Raw genomic sequence first — 26705 nt, 5'->3', positions numbered from 1 at the left:
GGATGTATTGTCTCAGCCCTGAGTTCTTCTGCTCTACAAATTAATTTTCCTCTCCTTTTCAACACTTTCTATGATTTTCCAGTCATATGTGCCCAGCCTGTTGTGAGCATCTTGAACTTAACATTTCCAAACCTACTGGGTTTGTGATCTAATTAATTGTTCCTCCATTCTTAAACATGATTTTAATTTCTTTATCTCAGTAAGTAGCACAAAGACTCATGTAATGTAGATGAATTTTCTCTTTTTATATTTTCTTTGAGAGATAGATTGCTTGGATTTGATTGTCATATTGTTTCTTTTTCTTTCTTTCTCTCCTCTTTGTTCCTACTATTGCCTTATCTACCATCTCCTTATGAAATTGTTACATACCAAGACCAGGACTATAATTTTTATATATTTGCATTTTCTAATGTCTGCATGGAAGGCATTCAATATATTCTTGCTAAATAAAGAAAGGAGAAATACTTGCTATGCATCTTATCTCTTTTTTCCAGATGGTTTATATGCCATTTGTTAATTTTTCTAGTTACTCGCCTAAGCATATTTTTCTAAACTTCACTAAATGGTCATTTTTCTTTCCTCCCAGGTTAAGGAACTTTTATTGCCGTGTGTTAATGAAAAAATTCTGTGTTTTATGAAGACATTTCATTTCTCTTCTCTTTGGCACTGATAATCTTGGATTTATGTGGGAAGGAATACTTAATAATAAACAAAGACCTCTTTAGAAACACCCACATAATCATTCAACAAGCAATAGAGGAAGAAAGTTATATAGACCATATAATTAGCAATCATCTGTTTCACATTTATTTTTCAGGGTTGAAATTTAGAAGATATTCAGTAACAATCAATAGGCCTTTCTTTCAAATTTACTTCTTCAAAAGTTGAACATAAGTTGGGCATCAGTAGTTTATGCCTATAATCCTAGTGACTCAGAAGGCTGAGATCTGAGGAGTATGGTTTGAAGTCAGCTGAGGCAATTAAGTCCATGGACTTTTGTCTCCAATTAACCATCAAAAACCAGAAATGGAGACAGCTCAAATGGTGGATACTCACTCTTGAACATAAAAGCTAAGGGATAGCTCCCAGGCTCTGATTTCAGCCCCAGTACCAGCACACATGCACACACACAATACACACACAAATTGAACATAAATAATATAAATAATCTTGTGAACTACATCTTCCTCTTAGATATAAAACACATACACCACATGGGTGCGCGCGTACACACACACACACACACCACAAAAGACCCAGAATAAATACTTATATTATTTCAAGGGAATTCAGTTAACATTTTTTCAAGATAATAAAAGTAAATAAATGTAATAGCCACCAATCGAATCTCAGTCAGCAGTAGGTTAAATTTGCTTTACACAAGAGTACTTTTTTGTTTCTATTGATTTGCTTTTTAAAATATAAAATTATTTTTAGATTAGTTTGAACAAATTGATAAAGAACAATTCATAGAACATGCATCTTAAATATATGTATGAAACCATGGACTTGTATGTACCTTAAAAGTTATTAGATAATATTCTAAAAGTGTCAAGAAATGCACATATGCAGTTAGCTCCATTTGTGACAGGCATTCAGTGGGCCACAAGCATATCACTTGATCTGTCTCTTCCTCCTTTAAAACTGAAAGAATGCCTCACTCACAACTTGGGGGGTGACAGGGGGGCGGATAAAATCAGGTAATATGAAGGTGCTCTGATGACTACAAAGTACTCTAAATAAATAAAACAATGTTATTGCTGAAAAATAAGAAAAAAATTAAGTTATTCCTCTCAGGCTGAATAAACAAAAATAAGCTATGCTTCCATGCAGAAATGCTGAAGACACATTAGAATTTTGACTGACAGGGCAAATGTTCAGATAACAAACTTGGCTTTAACATTCCTCAAAGTGTGGTCTTTAAAAGATAAGCTAATTGAAATATTTTAATATTTGCTTTAATGTTTTCATGAATTTATGGAAAAAGATATCCAGAATTTTTTCCCACTATAATGTTTATTTTTTTGTAAAGGCAAGTGGCCATAGTACACCTATGGAGAGGCTATCTCTAAGAGATGTACTCTGCTGTAAAGCAAGGCTGGTTTGATCCTATGAGTGAGTGGGAAACAATCCATGTTGCCCACTTTTGCTTTTTCATAGGAAGATGGAAGAAGAGCTTTACAGAGTCAGTCTTTGTGTGTGTGTGCTGGGGCAAAATACCAGAAATAAATAAATTACAAAAGAGAAGAAAGTTTATCTTGGCTCAGGATTTCAAATATTTCAATCTTTTCATTCTGTTACTTTGGGACTGTTAAGAGAAAGCATTTTGGGGCTGGGAATATGGCCTAGTGGCAAGAGTGCTTGCCTCGTATACATAAGGCCCTGGGTTTGATTCCTCAGCACCACATATACAGAAAATGGCCAGAAGTGGCGCTGTGGCTCAAGTGGCAGAGTGCTAGCCTTGAGCAAGAAAGAAGCCAGGGACAGTGCTCAGGCCCTGAGTTCACGGCCTAGGACTGGCCAAAAAAAAAAAAAAAAGAGAGAGAGAGAGAAAGCATTTTGTGGTGGATATCATGGTATAGCAAAGCTACCTACTCACCTCACACAGAAAGAGAGGCTGATTTTATTTTGGTACCCTGGGTATTGTATATACATTTATCTGAATTAGTGAAGGGAAGGGAAACAACAAAATGGTGAGACAAAGGACAAAGGGCAAACCAATGCAACAGTGATTCTCACAAGATGATATGTTGGAAATGAACTGTACAACTTGGGGAGGAGGGGTGGGGAGGGAAAGTGGAAGAAAAATGAGCAGAGTAACAAGTTTGACAAGAAATGTACTCACTACCTTATGTATGTAACTGTAACCCCTCTGTGCATCATTTTGACAATAAAATTTAATTTAATTTTTAAAAAATTCAAAACATATCCTAAAAAAAATTAAGAAAAGTGAGGGGAAAGGTAGGTTTGGAAGAAATGGTGAGAATGTTCAAAGGGATAATATTGACCAAAATGCATTATGTTCATAAAATGCTGTATTGAATGGCAACTCTTTTGTATAACTACTTAAAGATAATACATTTTTTAAATTAATAATTGAAAAAGAAAGAGAGGCTGGATATGGTGGTATGTGACTGTATTTGGGAGGTAAAGATAGGACGATAGTGGTTTAAGTTAGCAAGACCCTGTCTGAAAAACAACTAAAGCAAAAAGACTTGATGGGTGGCTCAAGTGCTCGGTCACTTGCCTCATAAGCACAGACCCTGAGTTTTAGCCCCAGTATTACGCAAAAAACAAAACTAAACAAAAATGTTTACTAGGGCTCTAGAGTCCATGTATCTTCTTCGAGGGTACATTCCTGAGGGTCCAATCCTCATGATGTCATTTCCTCCTTTAGACACTGCTTCTTCAAATCTCTACAATAAGCCAGCAACCAACCCTTCATACATTAGTTTCTGGGGACCATTTAAGATTTAAGCTATTGCATGCAGGTGAACTTAAACAATTCCATTATCCCAATTACAGTTTCCAAGTAAACAAAGTTTCCAAGTAAAGAAGCCACAAAACATTTCCAGACTCTGAACCTTTTTAGGAAATGTTATAGCCTGCCTCCTGCTATATAACTTTGAAAGCCAGTATACATATATTGAAAAGCAAGCAGAAATCTTTTTTTTTAATTTCTTTATTGTGAAAGTGATGTACAGAGAGGTTGCAGTTTCATATGTAAGGCAGGGAGTACATTTCTTATCCAACTTGTTACCTCCTCCCTCTTTTTTCCCCCGTCTCCCCTCCCCAGGAATCTTTTCAGAAGCCCAAAGCCCCCAAAATGTTTCTGACAAATTAGAGGAGGGGCTAGGGATATGGCCTAGTGGCAAGAGTGCCTGCCTCGTATACATGAGGCCCTGGGTTCAATTCCCCAGCACCACATATACAGAAAATGGCCAGAAGTGGCGCTGTGGCTCAAGTGGCAGTGCGCTAGCCTTGAGCAAGAAGAAGCCAGGGACAGTGCTCGGGCCCTGAGTTCAAGCCCCAGGACTGGCCAAAAAAAAAAAAAAATTAGAGGAGCACCTCATATTATCAAGGCTTCAATGCAATCACAAGCCTAATCGGAAAGTTGGTGATTTGTATGTATGTGTGTGAGTGTGTTTGTGTATGTTCTATAGCAACAGTTCAGCCCATTAGTTTACTATGCACACTCTCTTGACTACTTAACATGAAACACAAATCCCAGGAGGCCTTAATGTAATAGGTTACCGCAAAAAAAAAGTACAATTTTTTTCAAAGAGACAATATACTGCTCATCCACCTTCAGTATCTTTGGCTTGCCCTTTCCCTGGGTAGGTGCCTCATTTATAGAAACCAACTTCATTGGTTCCAAGAGTTATACTTCACTGGTAGACATTTGCTGCTTGACAGGACTGGCCAGTTCTAACTGTGCATGTGTTGATAGCTGTATACATGCTTCAAATGGTTGTGTGTGTTCTCTCAGTACCAGCCACTGTACTGGGCCCAGAATAACAGAAACATTCCTTGTCCTTAGAGGGGTCATGCTTAGAATGCTACTTGCCCCATGCAAGCCTGAACTGCCAGAAGGTTAGTTTTTTAGGCTTCTCCCAGGACTGTGGGATGGTGCTAGCTCTCTTGCTGATGTGCTGGCTACTGAGCATCAGAGGCCCTGAGAACATTTTAGTTCATATCAGTTTGATTTGCACAATAACTTCATAAGCTCATATAAATTAAGTACAATATTTATAAACCTAGCAAGAAGACGCTGAACTAAAATCTGAGAGAAGACATAAATCTATAATAATAATAAAAATCCCTGGAATGTAGTTTGAACCCCACTGGAACACAAAAGTTAGCTTTTACTTTTAACCATATAAAAAAGAAAGTTGAACATTCTGAAATTATGGAAATGTAAATAGTATGTAGTCTACATAGAAAGAGTTGGATAAATAAGTGTCTGGCCACTTTACTAGCTTAGACTGATTGACTCATTGTTTTTTTCTACCTCCTTCCACAATCCACTTCTGCTCCCAGGGAGGCAAAATCAAGAAGTTCCCTAACTGGTTGTTCATTTCCCTGACAGAGGAAGAGAGCAAAACCTGTTTGGTGAAATCCTAGTTTACTTCCTTGTCTAAATTTTTTGTTTGATTAAAAAGCTCCAGAGGAGGGCAAGACTTTGGGCCAAAGAACACAGCCCTTTGGTTGTTGTTGGGGGAGGGGGAGTATTTCCAGGGGCTTGAACTCATGGGATGGGTACTGTCCCTTAGCTTTTGTGTTCCAAGCTAGCCCTCTACCACTTGAGCTACAATTCCAATTTTGGCAACATTTTGTGGGGTGGGGACTTACTTCAGATCTCCCATGCCTAAGTACCTAGGATAATAGTGTGAGCCACTGATCCCCAACTAAAACACAGCCCTTTGTAAAAAGCTGTTTCAACAAGCCAGATTCAATTCCCATGTCTCCTTTGTCCCTCCATCTCTACTTTCACTAACAATTGCTTTCATCTTCTGACAGCACAACTCTCCTCTAAAATTTATTCTCCACAGTGAGGCCATAGGGATCTTTCAACACCAAAATCAAGATGGCTTCCCATTGTTCCTAGAGTACAGTCAAGCAGCCTGTGAAGTACTGCACACTCTGCCTTCCACCCATGGTTCCAGGCATTCTTTATTTCCGTATACCTCAGCTCCACTCCTTTCTATTCCCTTACACACATGCAGCTTCCCAGTTCAGGATCTTCTCACCCAGAGCATGTTGCCCATGCTGTTTCCCCAGCTAGTCTTTTCTCCCCATGTAGCCCTCAGCTCATCAGATTCCTCCACAGAGGGCTCTTTCCTTGACCTCTGTGTCCCAAGTAGGATGTGCACCAGAACTCTTTCCATCGCTTTCATCTTCGAACACTCTTCATTATCTGAATGTATCTCTCTCATTTCGATTTATTTTGCCTTGTCTTCTTTTAAAAAACAAAATAATTGCACAGAACATAAATGTCATTCCGACCTCTCTTGTTCACAGCTCAGTCTCCAGTACAACACAGTGGGATAATTGTTGAATGACTATGTGCAGATTTTAAGACTCTAGCTTATTGCTGAAAGATCCCTTAAGTCATAACTCCATTCGAATTCACACACTCTTAACTTCCAACTCAATTGATGCTGTGAGGGGTTTGGATATGCTTTTAAATGGAGTTTCTTCTTTTCTGTTTCAGTCCTCTCTAATAAATAGTGACATTATCTTTGTGAAGTTGCATGCCCCATGGGAAGTCCTGGGAAGATATGCAGAACAAATGAATGTAAGGATGCCTTTCAGGTAGGTATCAACATATCTTTCTCCACTCTGTATGGTACCTCACTGTAAAGCTTATGTTCTTGCTTGGAACAAATATATCTAATTGGAAAAGCTATATGAGAGGGGAAATAATTCTTCACATGTTTAGGAAGGTGATAATTTTTGGACAATAATTATTTCCTGGCTTTTGTGACCATTTCTGGCGAATTTGGGCCTTGGCGGGCAGATATTTCAGGTGCCTGTGATGAAGAATCATTTTCCAAGTGCAATCTTCAGGGTTCACCTGCCAGTTGAAGTCTTGTGTACTGATGCTATGAGCAGTCAGATTCCAGGGATTCATGCTCTGGAATCATCAGTGCTATCCAGAAGAGCATTCTAATCTGCTTCCCAAGAGAGGAGTTCAAGAGATTTCATGAAAGTGTGATTTACAGTTTAAAATAACCCATTTAAAAAATTCAGTTATAGGGGCTTGGCATATGGCCTAGTGGTAAAACTGCTTGCCTCGCATACAAAGCCATGGTTTCAATTCCTCAGCACCACATATATAGAAAAAGCCAGAAGTGGTGCTGTGGCCCAAGTGGTAGAGTGCTAGCCTTAAGCAAAAAGAAGCCAGGGACAGTGCTCAGATCTTGAGTTCAAGCCCCAGGACTGGCAAAAAAAAAGAAAAAAATCAGTTATAAATACTATACAAAACAAATATTGGTATTTGTTCCAAGAGAAAATAGAGAATCCTCTGTGTGCTTTTCTGGGTTATTTAAATGGGTTAATTTACCTTTAACTCACAGTTATTATTCTTATTTTCCTTGTGAATGAAGAAAAAGTGATTTTTAATTTGCTATACAGAAATAAAACTATTAAACCTAAGGTCACAAATGTCAAGGTATGAAGAAGAGGTTCATAATAAAGCTACTCAAGGGGTCTGAAGAAGCTCAGAACCAAGAGTTTTAAAGAGACTTATGCTTGGGCTTTTCAGTTTGCAAAGAATGAGCAAGTGAAATGACAGGGATCATTCAAGATGGTATCAGTTCTACAATATGCCTCTTAATGGACTGTAGGAAGTGATGGAGACAAAGAATCAGCTCTATTCAGAGACGGAGAAACTAGGGACCCATTTAGAGAAGGGAAATTTCCATTTATAGACCTGTGATAGATCTTTCAAGTACATACCATTTTCTTTGATCATTGGTCTTTATGTTCTAATACAAGTCAGAATGCAGGCTGGGATGTCTAGCAGCCATTTTCCTGGAGGAAATATACATATATGTATGTATATATATACACTAAGATTAGAAAAAGAACATCAATTCAGTTCCATAAAACTGCCATGCTATAATAGTTAAAGCTAGTTATTTATCAGTGATATAGTAATCTAATATGGATACATAGTATGAATTAGTACCATATTATACTAAGAGCCAAAAGGGGAAAAACAAGCCTACAAGAATACTTAGGTAGAAATATACATTCCCAGAATAAATGTTACAGACCTACTGCCAGAGCATACTTCTGCAAAAGAACCCGAAGGGACTGTAAACTTGAGCATTGGTAATATAAAATAAATTCCCTTAGTGTTCCAAGAATTTCATATCCATCCGGGTGCTGGTGGTTCACACCTATAATCCTAAGTATTCAGCAAGCTGAGATCTGAGGATTGTGGTTTCAAACCAGCCCAGGAAGGAAAGTCTATAAGACTTACCTCCAATTAACCACCAAAAAACTGAAAGTAGACCCATGGTATAAGTGGCAGAGCACTAACCTTGAGCAAAAAAGCTCAAGGACAGCAACATGGCCCTTAGTTCAAGGCCCAGTGCCAGTGCACACACATGCATGTGCACATACACACACAAAATATTTCACATTGCAAGTGCCTGGCTGCATCATACAATATTTCTGTATGCCTCTTACATAGCAGAAATGTTCTGCCTTCAAGCAGAATGAATACCTTTTCCATACAGCACTAAGAGCATATGATTGGAACAATAATTTTATCATGATGTAAGAATTCCTTCAGGACAATGATTTTAGGCAAAAATACTGTGAATGGGAACACTGATTGTCTCATTACTACCAATGTGATTTTACCTGAACACAACTTCACTCATTACAACTTGATGCTTCCTCCTATTCATTTCCCACCTCAGCCCAAACTCCTGCTAACCACTGACCTTTTAATTGTCTCTTTGACTTTTGTCACAAATATTCCAACTACTTCCTGACCTGTAAGCTCCCCATTTTCCCTGAATGAGTTAGCTCAGTAATTGTTCAGCATACATACAAACCAAATCTGTTTCATGACTATTCCATTTACAGATGCCAGAAATAGGGAAAGGAAGTTGTATTTTAATGATCAGATACTACATCCCAAATATTTCATTTTGAACATTTCAAAAGATGTAAATATGCAGTGGCGTAGCCAATCTTTATTGGATTTGATTTTTAAGTATTTTTTCTAGGATCTCTTGGTCTTACCTGTTGACTTCACCTTATGCAAAAACAGTGGATAGGCAGTGTGCCCCAGATGTATATCTGGGAGTCGATGCTGATAAGTTGGTGTCTTTCCTATATGCACTATATGTTTCAGGATATTCCTATCTAAATTATAAGAAAAGTGTTCTCTAAACTTAAGTGCTAGCCAAGTGTTACTTTAATAGGATAGTTTGCCCACTAAATTATGTATGTTGCTCCCTAATTTATCTCTGAGTTGCCCTAGACAGGGGAAATGAAAAGTTAACCTAGGCTGAGCCTGTGCAAATAATACCACATATTCCAAATCTTCACTCAAGACTTCTCATATAGGCAAGAAGCAGTTGTGACAATCACAGTCATAAGGAGAGAGAGTAGTAACAATGGAAGCTGTTCTACAAGGTTTCATGAAATGAAAATGTACACCCTGTTTTCCTACTGAAATTCTCATTGTTAATCTCTTTTTAGTGTTTTCTTCTTCACCTCTTACAGGCTTCTATCTTCAATCTCCTTTCCTTCCTTGCTAGTTCAAACTGTAACTGACGATGGGTTTTCTTCTCGACTGGCTTCATTTTTGCTGTTCTTCCAGGAGAAAAATCTATTACCTGCCCCGCCGGTACAAGTTCATGAGCAGGTGAGTAGCAAGCTCTGTTATGATTTGTGTTTGTGTGTGGACTGGCCTGTGTACTCCAACAATGAGAAAGAGCTACAAACCCAGAAAGATATCACCCAGAGAATATGATTGTCATGCATGTTCTAAAAGTAACTGTTCCAGGCTAGTCTGAAAGAAAGCAAAGGTGAAAATGTCCCCCGCTCAGAGCCTTTCCTCTGATGCCTCTACACCAGGGAGGATGCTGAGGTATGTTGGAGCCGTGGTTCTTTTAGCCCTTCTGGTAGATCAGTTACCAAAAAACAAAAAGAATCTAACTATTCAGAGTATCTTTAGCTAAGAAGTTATTTTCCCCACACACAAATCCTTCCCTCCACTCTTTATAATTTGAAAGCTTGATGTACACATGGTCATGGCTCTCAAAAAAAGTTCATGGTTACTTGCTCCCCTCAGCCATGGCAGGACCTTTCTAGGTGGGCAACATTTTGTTAATATAATGCACAAATATATGTCCTTACTTAGGAGCTCTTTCAACTTTCATTACCAAAAACCAAAAAAGAACAATCACAGTAGATGAAGATTGCATTTATTATATTTTATATTCTTCCTAAGCTTTTTTCTTCTTGTTTTATGACAAGCCAGGGAGACAGGAAGCACCTAGCTGGTACCTTCTCATTGGATAACTTTGTGGTCATTGATGGATCTAACTTCAAAATCTTAACCGGTCTTATATTTATTGATAACTTAGAATCCAATGAGTTAGTTCAGTTCTGTGAGACTTAGGACTCAGGTCATGTGGTATGCAGTGTGCAAAGATGGGAATAAATAATTGATCAGTTTCAGCAGATTTTCTCAGGTGCATATTCACTCAATGAAGTATATCAAAAGAGCATGCACTAAGAGAAACTATGGTATTATATCTCAAAAATTCCCAGTGGTAACCCTGTTCATTAGCAGGTTTTCTTTCATTAGGTAGTAGCCATGGCATTTGTATTCACCATGACTTAGATTAGTCCCTTGCCACAGTTTGATCTCCTTCAATAAATTGTAACACTTCAGCTTATGTTAATAGTCCTCAAACTTCAACCAGCATCAGAATCATCTATAGTGCTGTTAAAACATAGATTTCTAGCTCCCCGGGCCCCTACCCAGAGTTTCTGTTTAAGTAGTTTTGTAGTGGAACTGGAGTACTTTTATTGCCAGCAGGTTCCTACCTGAGGCAATGTTGCTAGTCCTGCATGGAGTCATGATTTGGAAACCATTTGTCTGTATGACAGATAAATATTCCTGTTAAAATAAGGATTCAATTAACTGTAGATATGGGACATAAAAACTAAAGTTAAAGCCAAAGGAAACACTAGGTGAAGATATAAATTCCTTCCAACTTTAATGATACAGTACTAACATCAAATCGACACATGATAGTGTTTCAATCTGTTGAATGAAATATATTCCAAACTTTAGAAAGTATAGAGAATAGGTCTTACCCTTACCCAAATTTTCCAAGTACTCTTCATTCAGTATAATAATATATGTAGGAAGATCATGTTCTTTAAACATAAAATCTATGTTGGTATAGGATGATGTGGGCAACTTAATTCACTTCCTTGAATCTAAGTTTCCATATTTTTAAAAATGAAGATATTAATTTCTTCCCTGTGGGGTTGATGCAAAGATTAGTGCCTCATATATGTTAGTGTTCATAAATGGTATCTGTTGGTGATTTTTGTAAGGATAACTTTATGTCACTCAACACATATTGTTCCCTTTCACTTTCTGGATTTTTAGCCATCTCCTCTCTCTCTTTTTTCTTTCCTCTAATGGCTAGTCCACTACTTTTCTGACAAGTTCTGTTTAGCCATTTATAGTCAATTTATACACCATGTGGTCTCCATTTTTATAACCTAGACAGGCATTGGCTCCATTGCTTCCATAGTCATGTAAGTAACCTTGGGGGTCACTCTCAATGTTGCCTCTTCTCATCTAATCAAACTCTCAAGTTCTGCAGACGCTGTCCCATGGAAACTTCCAGAATCCTCTTGGTGTTCTTCATTCCTGCTGCTTTTACCTTACTGTAATCTCATTATCTCTTGTCTATTTTACATCAAATGATCTTCCTGCCCCTGTTATTCCCTCTTCATTACTAAGTAGCAAATCCAATCATGTCCCATCAAAAATAAGTTGAAAGACTTAGCTTAGATATCACTTTTGAAAGACTGCCTTCAACTGTCCCTTCCTTTGGATCACTCTTGGTTCCATCTACATTGAGCCACTCATGGTTTCCAAACACATGACACTCACTTGGATTTATCTGTCTTTGCAAGTGGTGCTTCTATTAGATGATCGCTTCTCAAGTAGATACCAATGTAATACCTAGTTAGTGCTCAAAACCCACTCCGCAAAGTTGGGCTTTTAGACCATGTTAAATTCTTCTTCTTTGTGCTCTCATTGATAACTCTTCACTCCTTCACCCTGTTCTGTAATCAAAGATGTGAATCTCCATCTCCCCACCCAGGTGGTATTTGAAGGCAGGCATAGTACATATGATTCTATATTGGTGAAACCAGCATGTATTAGGTGGGATGAATGAACTAATGAATCTCCATACATATGTGTGAAGAGGAGTGGAGAGAAAAGGAAGCCACACAGGACAAAAGGTCTGCATAAAGTGCTCAACCATGAAGAAGGGATAGTTGAAGAAGATTTGAAAGAAAGTGCTGGGAAAACGCAACACTAAACTCAAGATTGACTGAGGGATAATGTTGGCAAGTCCAGCTAGTTATTAGACACTTAACCCTCTGCTCTTTGGTCAGTCAGTCTATGTTTGAACAAGCAATGGAAACAGCAGTATCTCTATTCCGTCTGGTCATCTGCTTTAAGTCATAATCTCACTCTCTAATTTTTATACTTTGGTCATAGTTGTTCCCCCTGGACAGACAAAATCTAATAATCTACAGACCAAAAAAAGTATGTGAGATAGATGAGGAAAATATAAGCCAATAGGTTGATCACTTCTTGAATTTTTGGAAACTAAGAGTTGGGAAAAAGAGGCTTTCATATCTGAGGAATTAGGGAAATATTGTTGAAGGTAAGAGAAGACTAAAAATTCAACAGAAGTACAAGTGTGATGAGGAAGATGTTGATTTTACTTTTGATAATATTGTATAATAATGCACATTAAGTATTTGGAATGTTCAGGCAGTCTTTGGAACTTAAGACAGTCAAGTGACAAAGTTGGAGAGTCTATTCTGGAGATCAGTAGCATAGAAGTCATGACCTTACTCATGATAGTGTATGGTTTTTCCTAGGAAATAATTTACAGAATGAAGAAATAAAGGCCAGAGAATTCTTTGGAAAATCCTTATAAGGGAGCAGGAGGAGATGGGAGATAGACAAAAAGTAGCATTTTGAGAATGGAAGAATGGAGGATTGGTAGTGTCAAAGGCCCAGGGAATGAGTTTCTGAAAGCATGAACATTGTTCAGCTACTCATGAATGGTGAAACTTCAGAGTACATTTAAGATATTTAGAAGTTGTTGATAATTTCCATCACAGTAGACTCTGTGGAATATAGCAGTTTTCAAATGTGCTTCAAGATCATGGGATATCTTCAGGGTTTGATTCTGTGAGTCTAAGGTATAGGCTGATAAGTTGCATTTCAAGAGCCCAAGTGGTGCTGATGCTAATGTTACCAGTCCACATTTTGTGATCTATGTCCATAGAATATAACGCATCCCAAACTTAACTGCAAAACTGGTGGAGAAAGGAAGAAGTTCTGGTGAATCAGAAGCAATAAGCACTTACTGCCCTCTTGGTAAGTTTCATGACAGAAGAGGAGGAAGAGAGGATGAGGTGTAGGATAAAAGTCAACAGGAGGAAAGTAGAGAAGGCTGGTGGACACAGAAAATCCATCATATGTTCTCTATTTGTGCAGAGGAGATGTTTTGAATGAAAAACAGGGCTTGGTAGGTTCTTGTTTCCAAAGCTAGAAGAACCACTTGGTAAACAAGAATCCTGAGATAGTTACTGCTTTTTAAAGTGCATAAATCACAGCCGTGGAAGAAATTAGGCAGTGGAAAAGATTAGAAGACTCTGTGCCCAAATAAAGGAAATAGAAGTCCCAATAGTGGTTTACAACTTAAAATAGCATTCTGAAAATAGTATGCAGTGTGTGTATGCCGACACTGGGCTTCACGTTTTTGCTTGGCTCTTTCATTCATGGGTGGCACTTTACCACATGAGCCACACCTCCAATTCTGGCTTTTCTACCTACACTGGCTTCAAGCTTTGGTTCTCACATCTCAGACCCCTGAGTAGCTAGTACCAGGCATAAGCTACCCGCTCCCATAGTCTTCATTATTTTTTTTAACTATGAAGCATTCTGTTTTAGACACCATTGGATTGATGGTGTCTAATGCCCAGTGTGAATTTAAAATATAGCTAAGTAGAAAATATTGTATCTGTTTTTATTCTACACTTCATCTCAGGACAGGCCAATCCTAATAATGAAGCATGTCCACGTTTCTACAGTCAGTTGTGAAATTCAAGCATCTTTCACTTGTGCTTTTGACAGTCATGAACCATTCTGCCTCAGCATCCTCAAACTCTCCTCTCAGGCTGAATATGGCTGTTTAATTTAGCTCTTAATTTCTTCTATATAAATTATATTTAGTTTCATTAATCCATGGAAGCATTCTCCAACCCTCCCCCCAATCCCATGAGCACCTGTCTTCTTTAAGGAGAAAATAAATTAATAAAAATTTCAAAAAGTCTTGAACAGTCAGGGAACGAAAACATTGTTTCTTAAATGCCTTTATTTCAAGAAGTCACCCAGCTCCCATAAAGTACACTCATGGAATTCAGATTCATATTTTTGGAAGAAATGTTCTTTTTATTCATCTGCTTGGTCTATTAAACACTACTTCGGCTCTTATCTCTGAATTGGCTTACAAGTATTAGAAATTACTTCCTCAATAAAAAAAGGAGAATTTATTATCTTTCTTCTGCCTTTGTTTATTTGCCATCACAAAACTGTACAAAAATAGCCTGAAGAAGATAAGATTAAAAAGTAGCAAATCTGATTATTTTGGGTGGCCTATAGCTAAACTCATTATTACTCATTTCTTTTCTCTCCACTCCATCGCAAGTATTTGGCCTGACTTTATTCTCTGTGATACTTTGCAGAGTGAAAACTAGATTCTGTTCCACTGTATATTTTGTACATCATAGTCGTATCAGATTAGGATATAATGACAACAGAGCTTGTATTTTTCCCATCCTCATTTTTAAAAATTAATATCCATAGATGTTCCAAAGCCTTGGGATTCTTTTATAAAGTATTTAGGCTATGCCCCAAATAGAAATCTTGTGACCTAAAAGTATCAAATTAGTTTCCAAACATCTTTAATTCCTCTCCAGGCAGAGGCTGCAAATACAGAGGACTTGGCTCTAAGAAAAGGAAAAAGAAATCTAAGCCTGTGTTGTCTGTTAACTAGATCAAGAGGGCTTTGTTTGCTGCCTCAGAGGGCTCTGTGCTGCCTCATTGGGGAAAATAAATAATACCACCACCCTAAAGCTTATCTGTAGGGTCCCTCTAAGACAAGCCTTTTCTGCAAATGTAATCCTTTAGAAACATGATGCTAGGACATTCTGATCTGTGGGAAAACAAGTCTCTAAAGTAGGCCTGTGGTCATTTAATTCAATCTGATCAAGTTGTCATTAATGCCAACTGCCCTGGGGTTTGGAGAAGTTCCTCAGTGAATATGCCAAGTTGAATCCATGTGCACAGGTAAACTTTGTAAGGGTCTGGTGACAATAAGGGCCTTTGCCTGTGGTCTTTTCTAATCATCACCATTCCTAAGGTGAATAGGATTCTTTCTCCTTTACAACCAAGGGGATAGAGAGTAACGGGGTCAAGCAGAACTTTGGGAAACCATGGCAGAAGTGATGTGTGTTCCCGTTTTCTGGGCTGCCTTGCCAGCTTTTCCCAGCTGTACTTCTACAACCTCACCGGCCACAAACCATTGTTTTGAGGGGAACCCAAACTTACCACCAGAATAACCTTCCATAAAGGAATTCGCCTAGGATATTAATTTGACAAGTCAAGGCCAGCAATTCCCATATGAATGATATATCTTCTCTTCACTGATTTGCCAGTGTGTTTTGTAGAGATATTTTGCTCAGTAAATAGCATAAATAGAGGAAAATGGCAGTGTATCCAACCAAAATCAATGCTAAATCACTAAGCCAATGCATTCTGCCAATGGAAACATTATGAAGTAAGCTTCACTCTTCCAAGAGCCACGTGGGATGCTTTCTGGTTAGTTTTGTGGCTTAAATATACCAAGGTAAATTTCACAATTGCCTGTTTAAGGATGTTTATTAGATGTAACATGGGATCAATGGCCTCAATACACAAGCGATAATCACAGCTTTTGAATTTCTGCTAAGATGAGAACTCTACATGCATATTCCTTATCACTGTCATCATTATTTTCTTGGTTGTTTTTTTTTCCTCTTGGAATATAGTCAGCATTCATTATAGAATGGTTGAGTTACAAAGAAGCAAATGTCAAAGAATTACAAATTAATCACTAGTTTAGGGAAGAATCTATTAAAAAAATCCTCTTGGACAAATAAGAATGAGAGTCAAGAGTACGATGATAATAGTAGTGTTTCATGCATGTTGCTTCGTTTATCCTTCCCAGCTTCCCCAGGAACTCACACCCTCCTCTCCTTCTCTTCAGAAGTGATAGACCTGAGTCATCACAGGGTGGTGGATTTGCCCAGGCTCACACAGGTTGCTGGAATTGCTATCACTGCCATGCCCTGTATCAGAATAACAAAAGTAAGAGGAGTAGCAAGGCAGAGGGATGGATCCAATCCATTATTGTTTAAATTATGTAGAACTTGCCATAGCTCTTCCAAACGGGATGATCATCATTTTCTTTATCCTTGAAGCCATTGTTTAATTGAGCCCTTGGGGCATCTAAGGCCTGATGCAAGTGCTAGATCCTCATCTCTGTGTTTGATCCTCATGCTGCCTTTTGTGATTGGCACTATCAGCTCAGAGAGGTTTAGTCACTTGCCCAGCATTACAACTTGTCACCTTTGCCACTAGACTATGACTCCATTTCTAGCTGACTCAAAAATCCATCCAGGTGTATGGAAGACTTTTTTCCACTTGCTGTAAAATGAAATGCTCTTCATTAAGTTATTTTTAGAATGATATTCATACCCAAGATAGTAATACCCAAATCACCACCAACAAGGATTATCTAAATAGCATATTAGCTCAGGACAGATGGCTCATGCCTGGAATCCTAGCACTCAGGAGGCTGAGATCTAAGAATCATGCTTCAAAGCCAGTCCAGGCAGAAAAGTCCATGAGTCACTTATCCCCAGTTAACGAATAAAAAGCCAGAAGTGGAGGCATGACTCAAACAGTAGAGCTCCAGTCTTGAGTAAAAAGGGCCAATGAGAGCATGAGGCCTGAGTTCAAGCCCCAGTACCAGCATAAGTTAGGAGAAAATACTGAATACAGAATCAAGAAGCAGGCTCAACTGAGCCTCCTGCTTTCCAGGCTAATGACTTTTGTGTTATGCGTTTTCTTCTTTATGTAGTTGAAGGAGATCCTCAGTGGCATCTGATTGTGGCACACAGAGATAGGAAGGTTTTGTGAAAAGTGGCCCATAGGAACACCCACTCATCCTGTCCCCGCCATGGGGACGTAGGCTCTCGTTCTTGGAGTCTCTTACTTGAGAAGTGGGAACACACCGGTTCACGGGCAGACTTGGGCACACTTGGTCCCATGGGAGCTTGGCTACACATGGCCACTCCTTTAGGGAGGAGAAGATTGGACCAAGACTGTCTTAAGAATTGTATCAGTGGCCTGTTTCAGTCAGAACATGTTACCACAAACTAAGCTGTACAAAACAGCACACACTTATTATCCTGTTTCTGTAATTCAGAAGCCCTGGGGAGAGGACTTTATTGATCTGTGCTTCGAATCTTCCAAAGCTGAAATCAAGGCATTGCTAGCCCTTGCACTCTTCTCTGGAAACTTTTGGAGAGAATTTGCTTTAGAGGTTGCTGACTATTCCAGCTCAGAAGTTTCAACTTCTTTTATTATTATCATTATTATTGTTATTTTCAAGTAGTTGTACAAAGGAGTTGCCATTTAACAAAGCAGTCTATGAATATCGTATCTTAATCAATGTCATCCCTTTTAACATTCTCACCCATCTCTCCCCTCTGCACTCCTTCCCATCTTTTTTTTTTTAGCATTCAACTTTTTAATGATTATAAGCAATGAAGGCACCTACTAGGTTAAAACTGGCTTGCTCTGTTCCACACAAGGGTCATCAATAGTGAGATTATTGTGCATCTGCTGTCTGGAATTTCAATTTAAAAACAAATTTAAGGAAACTTGGGGAAACCATCTGCAGGTGCCTCAAATTGCTACACATTGCTTTACAAAAACAAGCCTCCCAAGCTTGCTCTTGAGAGGATGTCCCCATTTTAGGATGTTTGGATAGACTCCTTCTCTTGCTGGATAGTTTCCTTTGAGGGAAGGGTGTTTTTTTGCTCAGTATTAGTTTTCTTCAACTTTGATCAGTCAAACTTTTCTACTTCAGACATGTCTGGTTTATCATTCTTCTTGAGTAAAAGGCTGGAGGCCTGGTGGCTCCAGCAAATGAGGACCGCTAACTGGCTCCGGGATGGTTGAGTGCTCCTTCCCTTCTTAATATTCTATTCGATTTGATTCTTAATTTTGTAGGACCTTTCAAGTACTGGCTTCCTGGTATTTATTTTCTTGAACTCTAACTTTGTCTTTCTAAGGAATTACACAAATTGAGTTCTCCTTTGAATCTACAATGTTTCACTTAATATATTTGCATACACTTGCACCCAAGGTATTTTAGTTACAAGTTTATCAGCTAAATCTAGCTTCCACATATGAGGGAAAACATGCTTCCTTTGTCTCTCTGGGCCTGACTTACTTCACACACATTTTTCCATTTCTTTATGAATGGTACAATATCATTCTTTCTAACAGATGAATAAAAGTGCATTGTGTGCATATACTGGCTATTGTTCAAAAGCCACTCTCAGTTTCCAAGTACTGACTGCGTTCCCTGGCTTCTTGATCTTCTCATCATCAAAGCCAGCCACAGCCTAGTGGATCAAATCCTTGCTCTCTATTCTGAATTTCTCTGACCTTCCTTTCTGTTCCATTTCCCCTGCTTCCAACCAGAGAAATCGCTGTGCTTTTAGAGGACCTATCTGGCTAACTGGGAACCCCTCTGAGTAACCCAGGATGCATTTCCATCCCTTGTGCTATTCACAAGCTCCAAGTATCAGAGGCTGGACATCTTTGGGAGGGCATTCCTGCGAACCAGAAGGGATCACAAGCTGCTGGCTGTGTCTGAATGTGTGCGAATCTGTCACTGTAAAAAGCCCGGTTCATGGACGTGCAGGAAGGAATCATGCTTGGTCTCCCCCATCCATTTTAGTTCCCCAGAGAAGGACCATTTACCCTCATTATCCCTTAAATGATAACACCTTGGCAGTTTTATTGTCAAGATTTTTTAAAATGTCTTTTTTCCACTATAGTGTTTTAAAAGCCCAAATCTGCTTTCTGTCACTTTCACATTAGTGCCCTCTGGCCTTTAAGAAATGATTACTATTGCTTGCTATCTACCTGGAAGCTTCTTCAAAAGCTTCTTCATAGCATTTCATTCACCCTATCTTTCATGATCATTTCAGCCAAACTAGCAATCAGGAAGGTGATGCCAAAAATGATGGCATTCCTTACTGCTCCTTCATTTTGTACCTCTGGAAAACTAGGTCCAGGAAGGTGACTGACAGTGCTGACAAGCAGGTTCTAGGCACTCCAGTGACAATCTCAGTGTCCTTTTGCCATGTCAAGTAGCCTTCTCCCCTGTTTCCTTCCTATTTCCTTCTTTTCCCTTTCATTTTTCAATTAATCGTTTTCATTACACACACTCTCTCTCTTCACTATTTCTACCATATCATTCAAATTGTGGTGCCACAGCTGGCTGTTAAAATCCACCACTTCATCCCCACTAAGTACTTAGGCTTGATTTTTTTTTGCAGACATATTTGGTTTTTTATCCATGCTGAGCATTGTACCCAGCTGGATTGAATTCATAGTCATTGCACGCAGAGCCGAGGTTCTGCAAAAATGTAATCCGATTAGTGCTACAGACTAGAGATGTGTGGGAGGTAAAAGCTCTATTACAGAAAACCTTTGTGCCAATGTCCTCTTTCTCCAGTGAGTTTTAAGGCAATCAGATGAAATAGTGCCAAGAGCTATAGGGAAGGCCACCAGCTTGGTATGGAAAAATCTAACTTATGGGTTCATTTAAAGACTGAATCATTGAGCTTAGACAATTGATCAGGGATGAGATGAGAAAACACAACTGTCTTTGAGTTGAAAAGCAAAAGGAAATGTTAAGCTGGTGGCCCAAATTTTTATTTTTACTATTTTTGAGAAAGGGAAAAAATGAAGTAATTAAAGTCAGAACTTACTATATGTGAGACACTTTTTTTTAAGATTTTAGGCATGTGTTAATTGGTTCCTCATCATAACTCTGTGATATGAGGGTCTTATTCATTCCCTTCTTTACAGATAAGGAAACTTAAGGCAAAGCCCAAAGTCCCACAAAAAATGTTTAATTCTAATTACTCCATCCCCAGAGTTTATGTTCTCAACCACTGTCATGCTCCTTCTCTGAGGCACCTCATCTAAACTATGATTTAAGTATCTTTAAGTAGATGGTGAGGGTGAGAGAAGGACCAGGAAAGGAAAGTATGGAGCAGAAGAGAACTTTTTTCTCTTTCTTGGGGCTTTGGACTCTTTCAGTCTACTATTATTTTCTGACTTCATGACCCTGAGTAGAATCTTCACTTCTCTGTAACTAGATAAGAGAGGGCAGGGTAGATCTTTGAGAGGAGGGACCTAGAGAAGCTATGAGATTCCACTTGGAAGTTGAAAGGACTCTGAGAAGGACAATCACCACCAGGTAGAGTTAAGGCCCTGGTGAGACTGGAATACTACTGAGAACAAAGCAAGTGATAACAAAGGCACTTTCCTTCATTCTCCTATGTCCAGTTGACTGGGCCAAGGAATGCCCAGATAGTTGGAAAAAACATTACTTGGAGCTATATCTATGAGAGTGTTTCCAGGAGAGATTAGCTGACAGACTGAGTAAAGAAGTTGACTGTCACCTGTAGCCAGCATCCAATCCATTGAGGGATTGAATAGAACCAAAAAGAGTGGAAGATGGGGAAAGATGTTCTCTGCTTGAGTTGGTACATCTACTGTCCCCTGCCCTTGGAGATATGCCCCTGCATATCTGGCTTTCCAACTTAGGCAAGGACTTACAAAATGGGCTCACAAATTATGGAAACTATGGAGACAATGCTAGAGATTCTGCCCTTGAGGCACAGCCTACAAGCAGGAAAGCTAGGAAACGGAGTGATCTAAGTCCCAATCCAAGTATTAAAGACTGAGAGCCAGGATTACTAGCATGTTGAGGAGAAGAGAAGATGAATCCCAGCTTAAGTAGAAAGGAAATTCATCCTTCATTCACTTCAGTTGCTTCAGTTCATGCTCACCCCACACTGTAACTACTAACTTCTTTACTCTGTCTACCCATTCAAACACTAATCCCTTCTGGAAGCATACTTAAGAGACATAACTAGAATAAATTCCTACCAGCTATCGGGGAACCCCTTAGTTCAATCAAATTGAAATGTAAAACTAGCTGTCACATTCACTGAAAATAATACATTGTTACATACATTTAAAATTGGAATGAATGAAACATGACTGAAATTGACATGTTTCTCAGTGAATAATAGACTGAGAAGGCATTTTAGATATTTTCTTCTCTAGAAGAATTTGCTTATCTCTTCGACACAATCCCCATTTTCTTCTATACAGTGATCCCCAAATTAGTAATATCCAATATACACTTGGGTCATGGCTTTAGAAGTGTCCAGAAAATCTGAGATGGATTATTACCCTTTAGGACCCCTTTTTGCAAAGTGTGAAATGAGCATATGGTACTTGTTTGGGCTACCTCACATACCTGTGGTGGCATAGTCACATAAACATCTGCTATGGTTTTTGGTCCTCTTAATGGTTTGCTGTAGTCAGTAGTTGAGACCTGGTCAGTTTGAAGTCAGTTAGAAGTGTCCCTCAGTAGAAGTCAGTAGAACTGAGAGAATAAGGACATAGCTAATGAAGCAAACATGACTTCTAAACTATGTCTCCAATGCCATTGATGTTTCCCTTGGCTAGACAACCTTATGTACACTGGAGAGAGTAACACCAGTGTCATGAGTCCCCTGAACTGTGAGAACCACGGAACTGACTTGGATAAAAAGACTATTCAAAACTAAAGGTCCAGTTTTGTGCAGAGGCTGTTCTGGGAAGGTATATGAGGCAGGAAGCAAAGCATAGCTCCAGTTCTCTGTGATACTCAGTCCAGTAGGACACCCTGGCCAGAACTCTGTTCTAACCTCAGAGCTTTTCCAAACTGGAAATTAATTTCTAGGACCTACAGAATATAAGGAGTTAAGGCCTCTGCCACTTTAAGGGATCTTCCTTTGCAAAGCCACTCAGCCTTGTCCCGGCCAACTGGTCATTTATTGTCATGTGGGTGAACATAGAACTCATGCCAGCTATTTCACAGATGATAATATAGAGGCCACTTGATGAAACTGAAACAACACTGGGAGTCAGCTCTCTAAGGGGGCGACTGTGAGGGTAGATAGAATGCCCAGAGGGTGTCATCTCATTATTATAGCTCTGTGGAGATGTCCCTCCTGTGTTTCGGGTAATGCTGACATGCTGTACCTTTTGATCTTGCCTTCCATGTACCACAGGATCGATAAACAAATAAGCAGGTTTCGGAGATGGTTACCTAAGAAGCCAATGAGGCTGGACAAGGAGACACTGCCAGACCTGGAGGAGAATGACTGCTACACTGCCCCTTTCAGCCAGCAAAGGATCCATCAGTGAGTATTTCTTGATAAAGCCTCCGCCCTACGAAGGATGTGCAGCCCGGAAGAGCCAGAAGAGTGTATTACCCTTCCTTTTAAGAGTCTTGAGTTTCTATGCAGTGGAAGTTAAGTTTCTTTACAGTCCCTAAATCTCGTTGGCTTAAAAATGACACAATTCTTCGTTTCTATGTTTGGTGAAGGATCCTCTCCATGGTGATTCAGAGACTCAAGCTCCTTCCATTTTGTGGCTCTGCCAACTCACTGTGCTCAAGAGCCCAGACAGGAAAGTGGTCCCTCTCAGTTTGCCACTCAGTCTTCCTTTCGCAACTTGCCAAGCTGTCTCAGGAAAAGCCCTCTCACAGGGCAGCTCACTCACTGACTCATCTGTCGGTTTCAGAACAGTGATTTGTCACTTTTGACATGTGGGCAGAAAAGAAAAGTTGTCTGAGCCTATGAAGAATGGCAAAAGTGAGAGAGAATTTACTCTGGCGCTCTGGAAATGACAAGAAATGATTTGGTGGGAGGCAGGGTAGGTGGTAGGAGAGAAAAACATGCCAGCGATTGTAAACAACCAAGGAAAACAGCCTCCCAAAGGGGAGCATAAATCAGCTCAGTCCAGCCTCATACTCAGTCAGACTCTGGAATTCCTGGCCTTTTCTGCTCCAGTTTGAGTGATTAATTCAGTAAACATGATTTACCTGATGGATGGAAAGAGATGACAGATTAAAAAAAAATAGGTTGCCAATTTTGAGGAAAAAAATAAACCGAATGTCAGTTGTCAAAAAGTTGCAAGAAATGCAAGATGGGCATATGTTTTATCAGCAGAAAAGCACCTAAACTTCAAGGGCAAAAGGGAAGAGAAATTGAATAGACACTATGCATCAAAATGTATGATGGTTAGAGAGATTGAGCTAAAGCAAGGGAAGTAACTCAGGAAGCTTCTGAAACGGCCTAAACTTGGATCTTCATGGATTCCATATTACATGAACATTTAATACATGAAACTCACAGTCCTAGGTAAAATCGCCATGGAAAATATAAAACAAGAGTTATTCGGTGTTTATTGAATATCACTATCTATGAGTGTTTTCTCAAGAGGAAAAAAATAAGTGAAAGCTCCATGTTTCCATGATGGTGTTGTTGGTTTTCAAAGTTTTTTAGACAGGTAGTTGTGCTTTGAGTGCTTCTAGAGAGGAGAGGAGTCTGCTTTGTATAAGGATTTTGTCTTTGCTTCTCACCTGCCTGAGAGAATGTCTAATTCAGTGTGGGCCTGTTTGAACATTTTGGAATGATCGATGGATCATAATTAGGTAGATGGATGGATGAGTAAATTGATGGATGATGGATAAGGGATAGATGGGTGGATAGGTGGGTAGATTAACCGATGGATAAATGGATGGATGATGGATGATGGATGGATGGATCGAATGAATGGATAGATAGATGGATGTATGGACTAATGATGTATATAATATACTGGAGTTTTATTTCAAAGCAGCATAGCAAAATGTAGTTAGGCATCCTACAAGTCCTTTTCATGTCACTTATGTCCCTAATATTGTTTTAGAACAGTAATCTCACTGTGGTTATAGAAGTTAGAAGCAACAGAGTACCCATCAGGATTTCCTCAGACTAGAGGAGAAAATTGTATTTTTAAAGTTTTTTTTTAAAAACTTAACAAGTGAAAGATAAGGGACTAGAAACATTCAACTACCTTTTTTGCATATTTAAGAAGCCTTTATGATACTGTGGGTATTCGTTCACTGAGTTCACTGGTCATAATTCAGTATCCACTTCTTACCAGGCATTATCTGAGTGCAGAGAATAGGAAGATAAATACTAGACAATCTTGGCTCCAGCCTAGTGATCCAGACTGTCTTAAGTAATTATGAACAATATGATGGATATAACTTCACAGAAGAATTAGTGCTAGAGATTAGTGCTTTGTGATCACTAGTTCAATGCTAGTTAATCACGAAGTAGGGTCTATAAGGATAAGATTTGCTCAGGTAAGAGATAAAAGATGTCCATGAGAGAGCTATCCATGAAAGAACAAAGGCAGAAAATAGGATAGTGGGTTTGAGAAACCACAAGTCGTTTTCTGTGAATATTTCTGTGAGTAGAGTTATGGGGTGTGAGGAGGACCTAGCATTATTGATTGAAAGAGGAGACTTATCAGTAGAAGTGAGATTTTTAAAACAAGACAAGACATCTGGGACAAAGAGAGGACAAGACAAGACAACTGGTACAAAGAAAACCTAAGAAACAGACCTCAGTGGGAGTTCTAGCTCATCATTAGTTCTGTCATGTGTCTAGGAGATGAAAAATTAAATTAATATCTAGAATGTATGAGCAATAGGAATTTCTTTCTGTTTGAAGATCATCACACCACATGTTCCATCCTTTTGATTTGTGTGTGAAAATTAGAGGTGAACAATGTTGGCTGTCAAATCGGAAACAATTCTTGGCATAATCAGAAAGCAAAATCCCTAAGGCAACTTTAAGGATGATATTAACGAGTTTAATTTAATCAACAGTGGCTGCTTAAGGAGCTCTGAGAGTTATGACATGATATCCTGGCTTTCCCAATGCACTTCAAAGTCTACTGAGACTTCTCAGCTTTACAGAATGTTTCATAGTGGGTTTGTGTTGAAGTAAAAAAGAATGATAGAAAATTAAGGATGGTGGCAGATATGAATGCAATAGAGAAAATAGATCTGATTATTCAACAAATCACATTTTGGTATCCTAATATTTTGATATCTTCCATATCTTTTCTGAAATATTACTATAGATCCAGATGATTAACAATAAGCCATAGTATTATAGCAATATTATTGTTAATAATAATACAGATTGGTGTCCAGGGGCACCAGAACTTCCTTCTCTTACCCAGATATAACACTGTGTCCTGCTTAAAAACCTTTCTTCATTCCTCTTCCCTACTAATCTTGTGATCTACACTGACCAGTGACCTCCATTTTCTCTTAACTCCCATGAAACTGATACTTTTAGATCCTACCGATGAGTGTGATCATGGAGTATTTGATCCTTTAGAACTCAACTCCAAGACTTTCCAGGAAAACCTTCCTGACTCTCTCCCACCCGCTAATCCCTTGGGTTACCAGGTCTCTGTTCCACATTCTTAGCAGAACCTTCCTGCTTAACATGAACACCTTTCACATTTGAGAGTAAGTATTTAGTTCAGTGTTATAGGAGTAACTTTGGGTAAAGTGTGCGCTCAGTGGAAGCCTAAGACATATCTGGTTTTGCTCACAATCTTTTTATTTTAGGGTTTATAGTCACCTTGTTTATGAACTTTTAAAAAATATATAATTTTTGTTCTTATTAAGGAATTGTACAGAGGGGTTACAATTCCATAAGTCAGATAATGAGTACAGTTCTTTTTAGACAGTGTCACTCCTTCCTTTGTTCTACCTCAGTTTACCCCCTTGCCCCTGCCCACAAGTTGCATAGCTCCTTTTTTCATAGTATATATTGAATACCATGACTGTTCTTATTCACCCTTCCTCCCTCCGTTTCTGTGCCTTCCCTTTTGCCTCCCCTAAAAAGTCAGAAAGAGAGAGAGAGAGAGAAAAAAACCACCAACAATTACAACAACACAAAACGTATTTCCGTTTCATTGCTCACAGTCTTATCTCCAGCACCTAGCACAGTGCCTGGAACTTAATAGGTGCTCAGTACTTACCTAGAAAATGCCTAGGTTAATAAAGAAAACACAAAATATACTCTGAAAATCTCTGTGTTCTGGTGGATGTTGCACCACAATATTGAACTGGAGAATCAGAATCCAGTTTTGCCACATATCTGAACATAGATCTGCATTTGAGAAGTAGAGCCTAACCTGTGGTGTCATCTTTGTAAGTCAAAGATGCCATTCTTTTATTTAATATGGTGTCACCAGAGGCAGGCCTGAGGGTGGGAAAACTTTTCACAAATGCCACAAAGCATTATAAACTTGAAGTTGCTGAAGGTGACAAAATCAGGCTAGATGACCTGCCTATCCTCTGCCTAACCCCTCCTTCTAGTGGATTAACTCTAGACATTGGTTTATTCTCCACATCCTTGTCTAATATGCATCTACTTCAACCCACACAGCACAGTGGGTCATCCAAATACCTGGACACTTCCTATCTAGTCATTCTGAGATTCCTTAAGTTCCTTATAGACAAGAGAAGAGAGAAATTTTCATCATCATAGGTCAAACTTAGATGCAATGTACAGTACTTTCTCTAAGGGTATATGGGCCAAAGCTCAGTTATGACATACTCCTGACTAAAAAG

General features: G+C 38.9%; 1 protein-coding gene and 1 pseudogene across 3 annotated transcripts in view; one reads left to right on the top strand and one right to left on the bottom strand.

Moving 5' to 3' along the window:
- Ano4 (anoctamin 4) overlaps positions 1-26705 on the top strand; it is a 341279-nt gene that overhangs the window by 222756 nt on the left and 91818 nt on the right. For all 3 annotated transcript variants that reach the window (XM_048357392.1, XM_048357385.1, XM_048357401.1), the window contains 3 exons: positions 6215-6315; positions 9347-9391; positions 22285-22416. In XM_048357392.1, coding sequence (XP_048213349.1) covers positions 6215-6315; positions 9347-9391; positions 22285-22416 — 278 coding nt within the window. The remainder of the gene's footprint in view (positions 1-6214; positions 6316-9346; positions 9392-22284; positions 22417-26705) is intronic.
- Positions 17887-21497, bottom strand: LOC125356206 (annotated as a pseudogene).

Source organism: Perognathus longimembris, chromosome 1, assembly GCF_023159225.1.
Source record: "Perognathus longimembris pacificus isolate PPM17 chromosome 1, ASM2315922v1, whole genome shotgun sequence".
Lineage (NCBI taxonomy): Eukaryota > Metazoa > Chordata > Mammalia > Rodentia > Heteromyidae > Perognathus > Perognathus longimembris.
The sequence above is the reverse complement of the archived record's forward strand: the minus strand, read 5'-3'. Positions and strand labels throughout refer to the sequence as shown.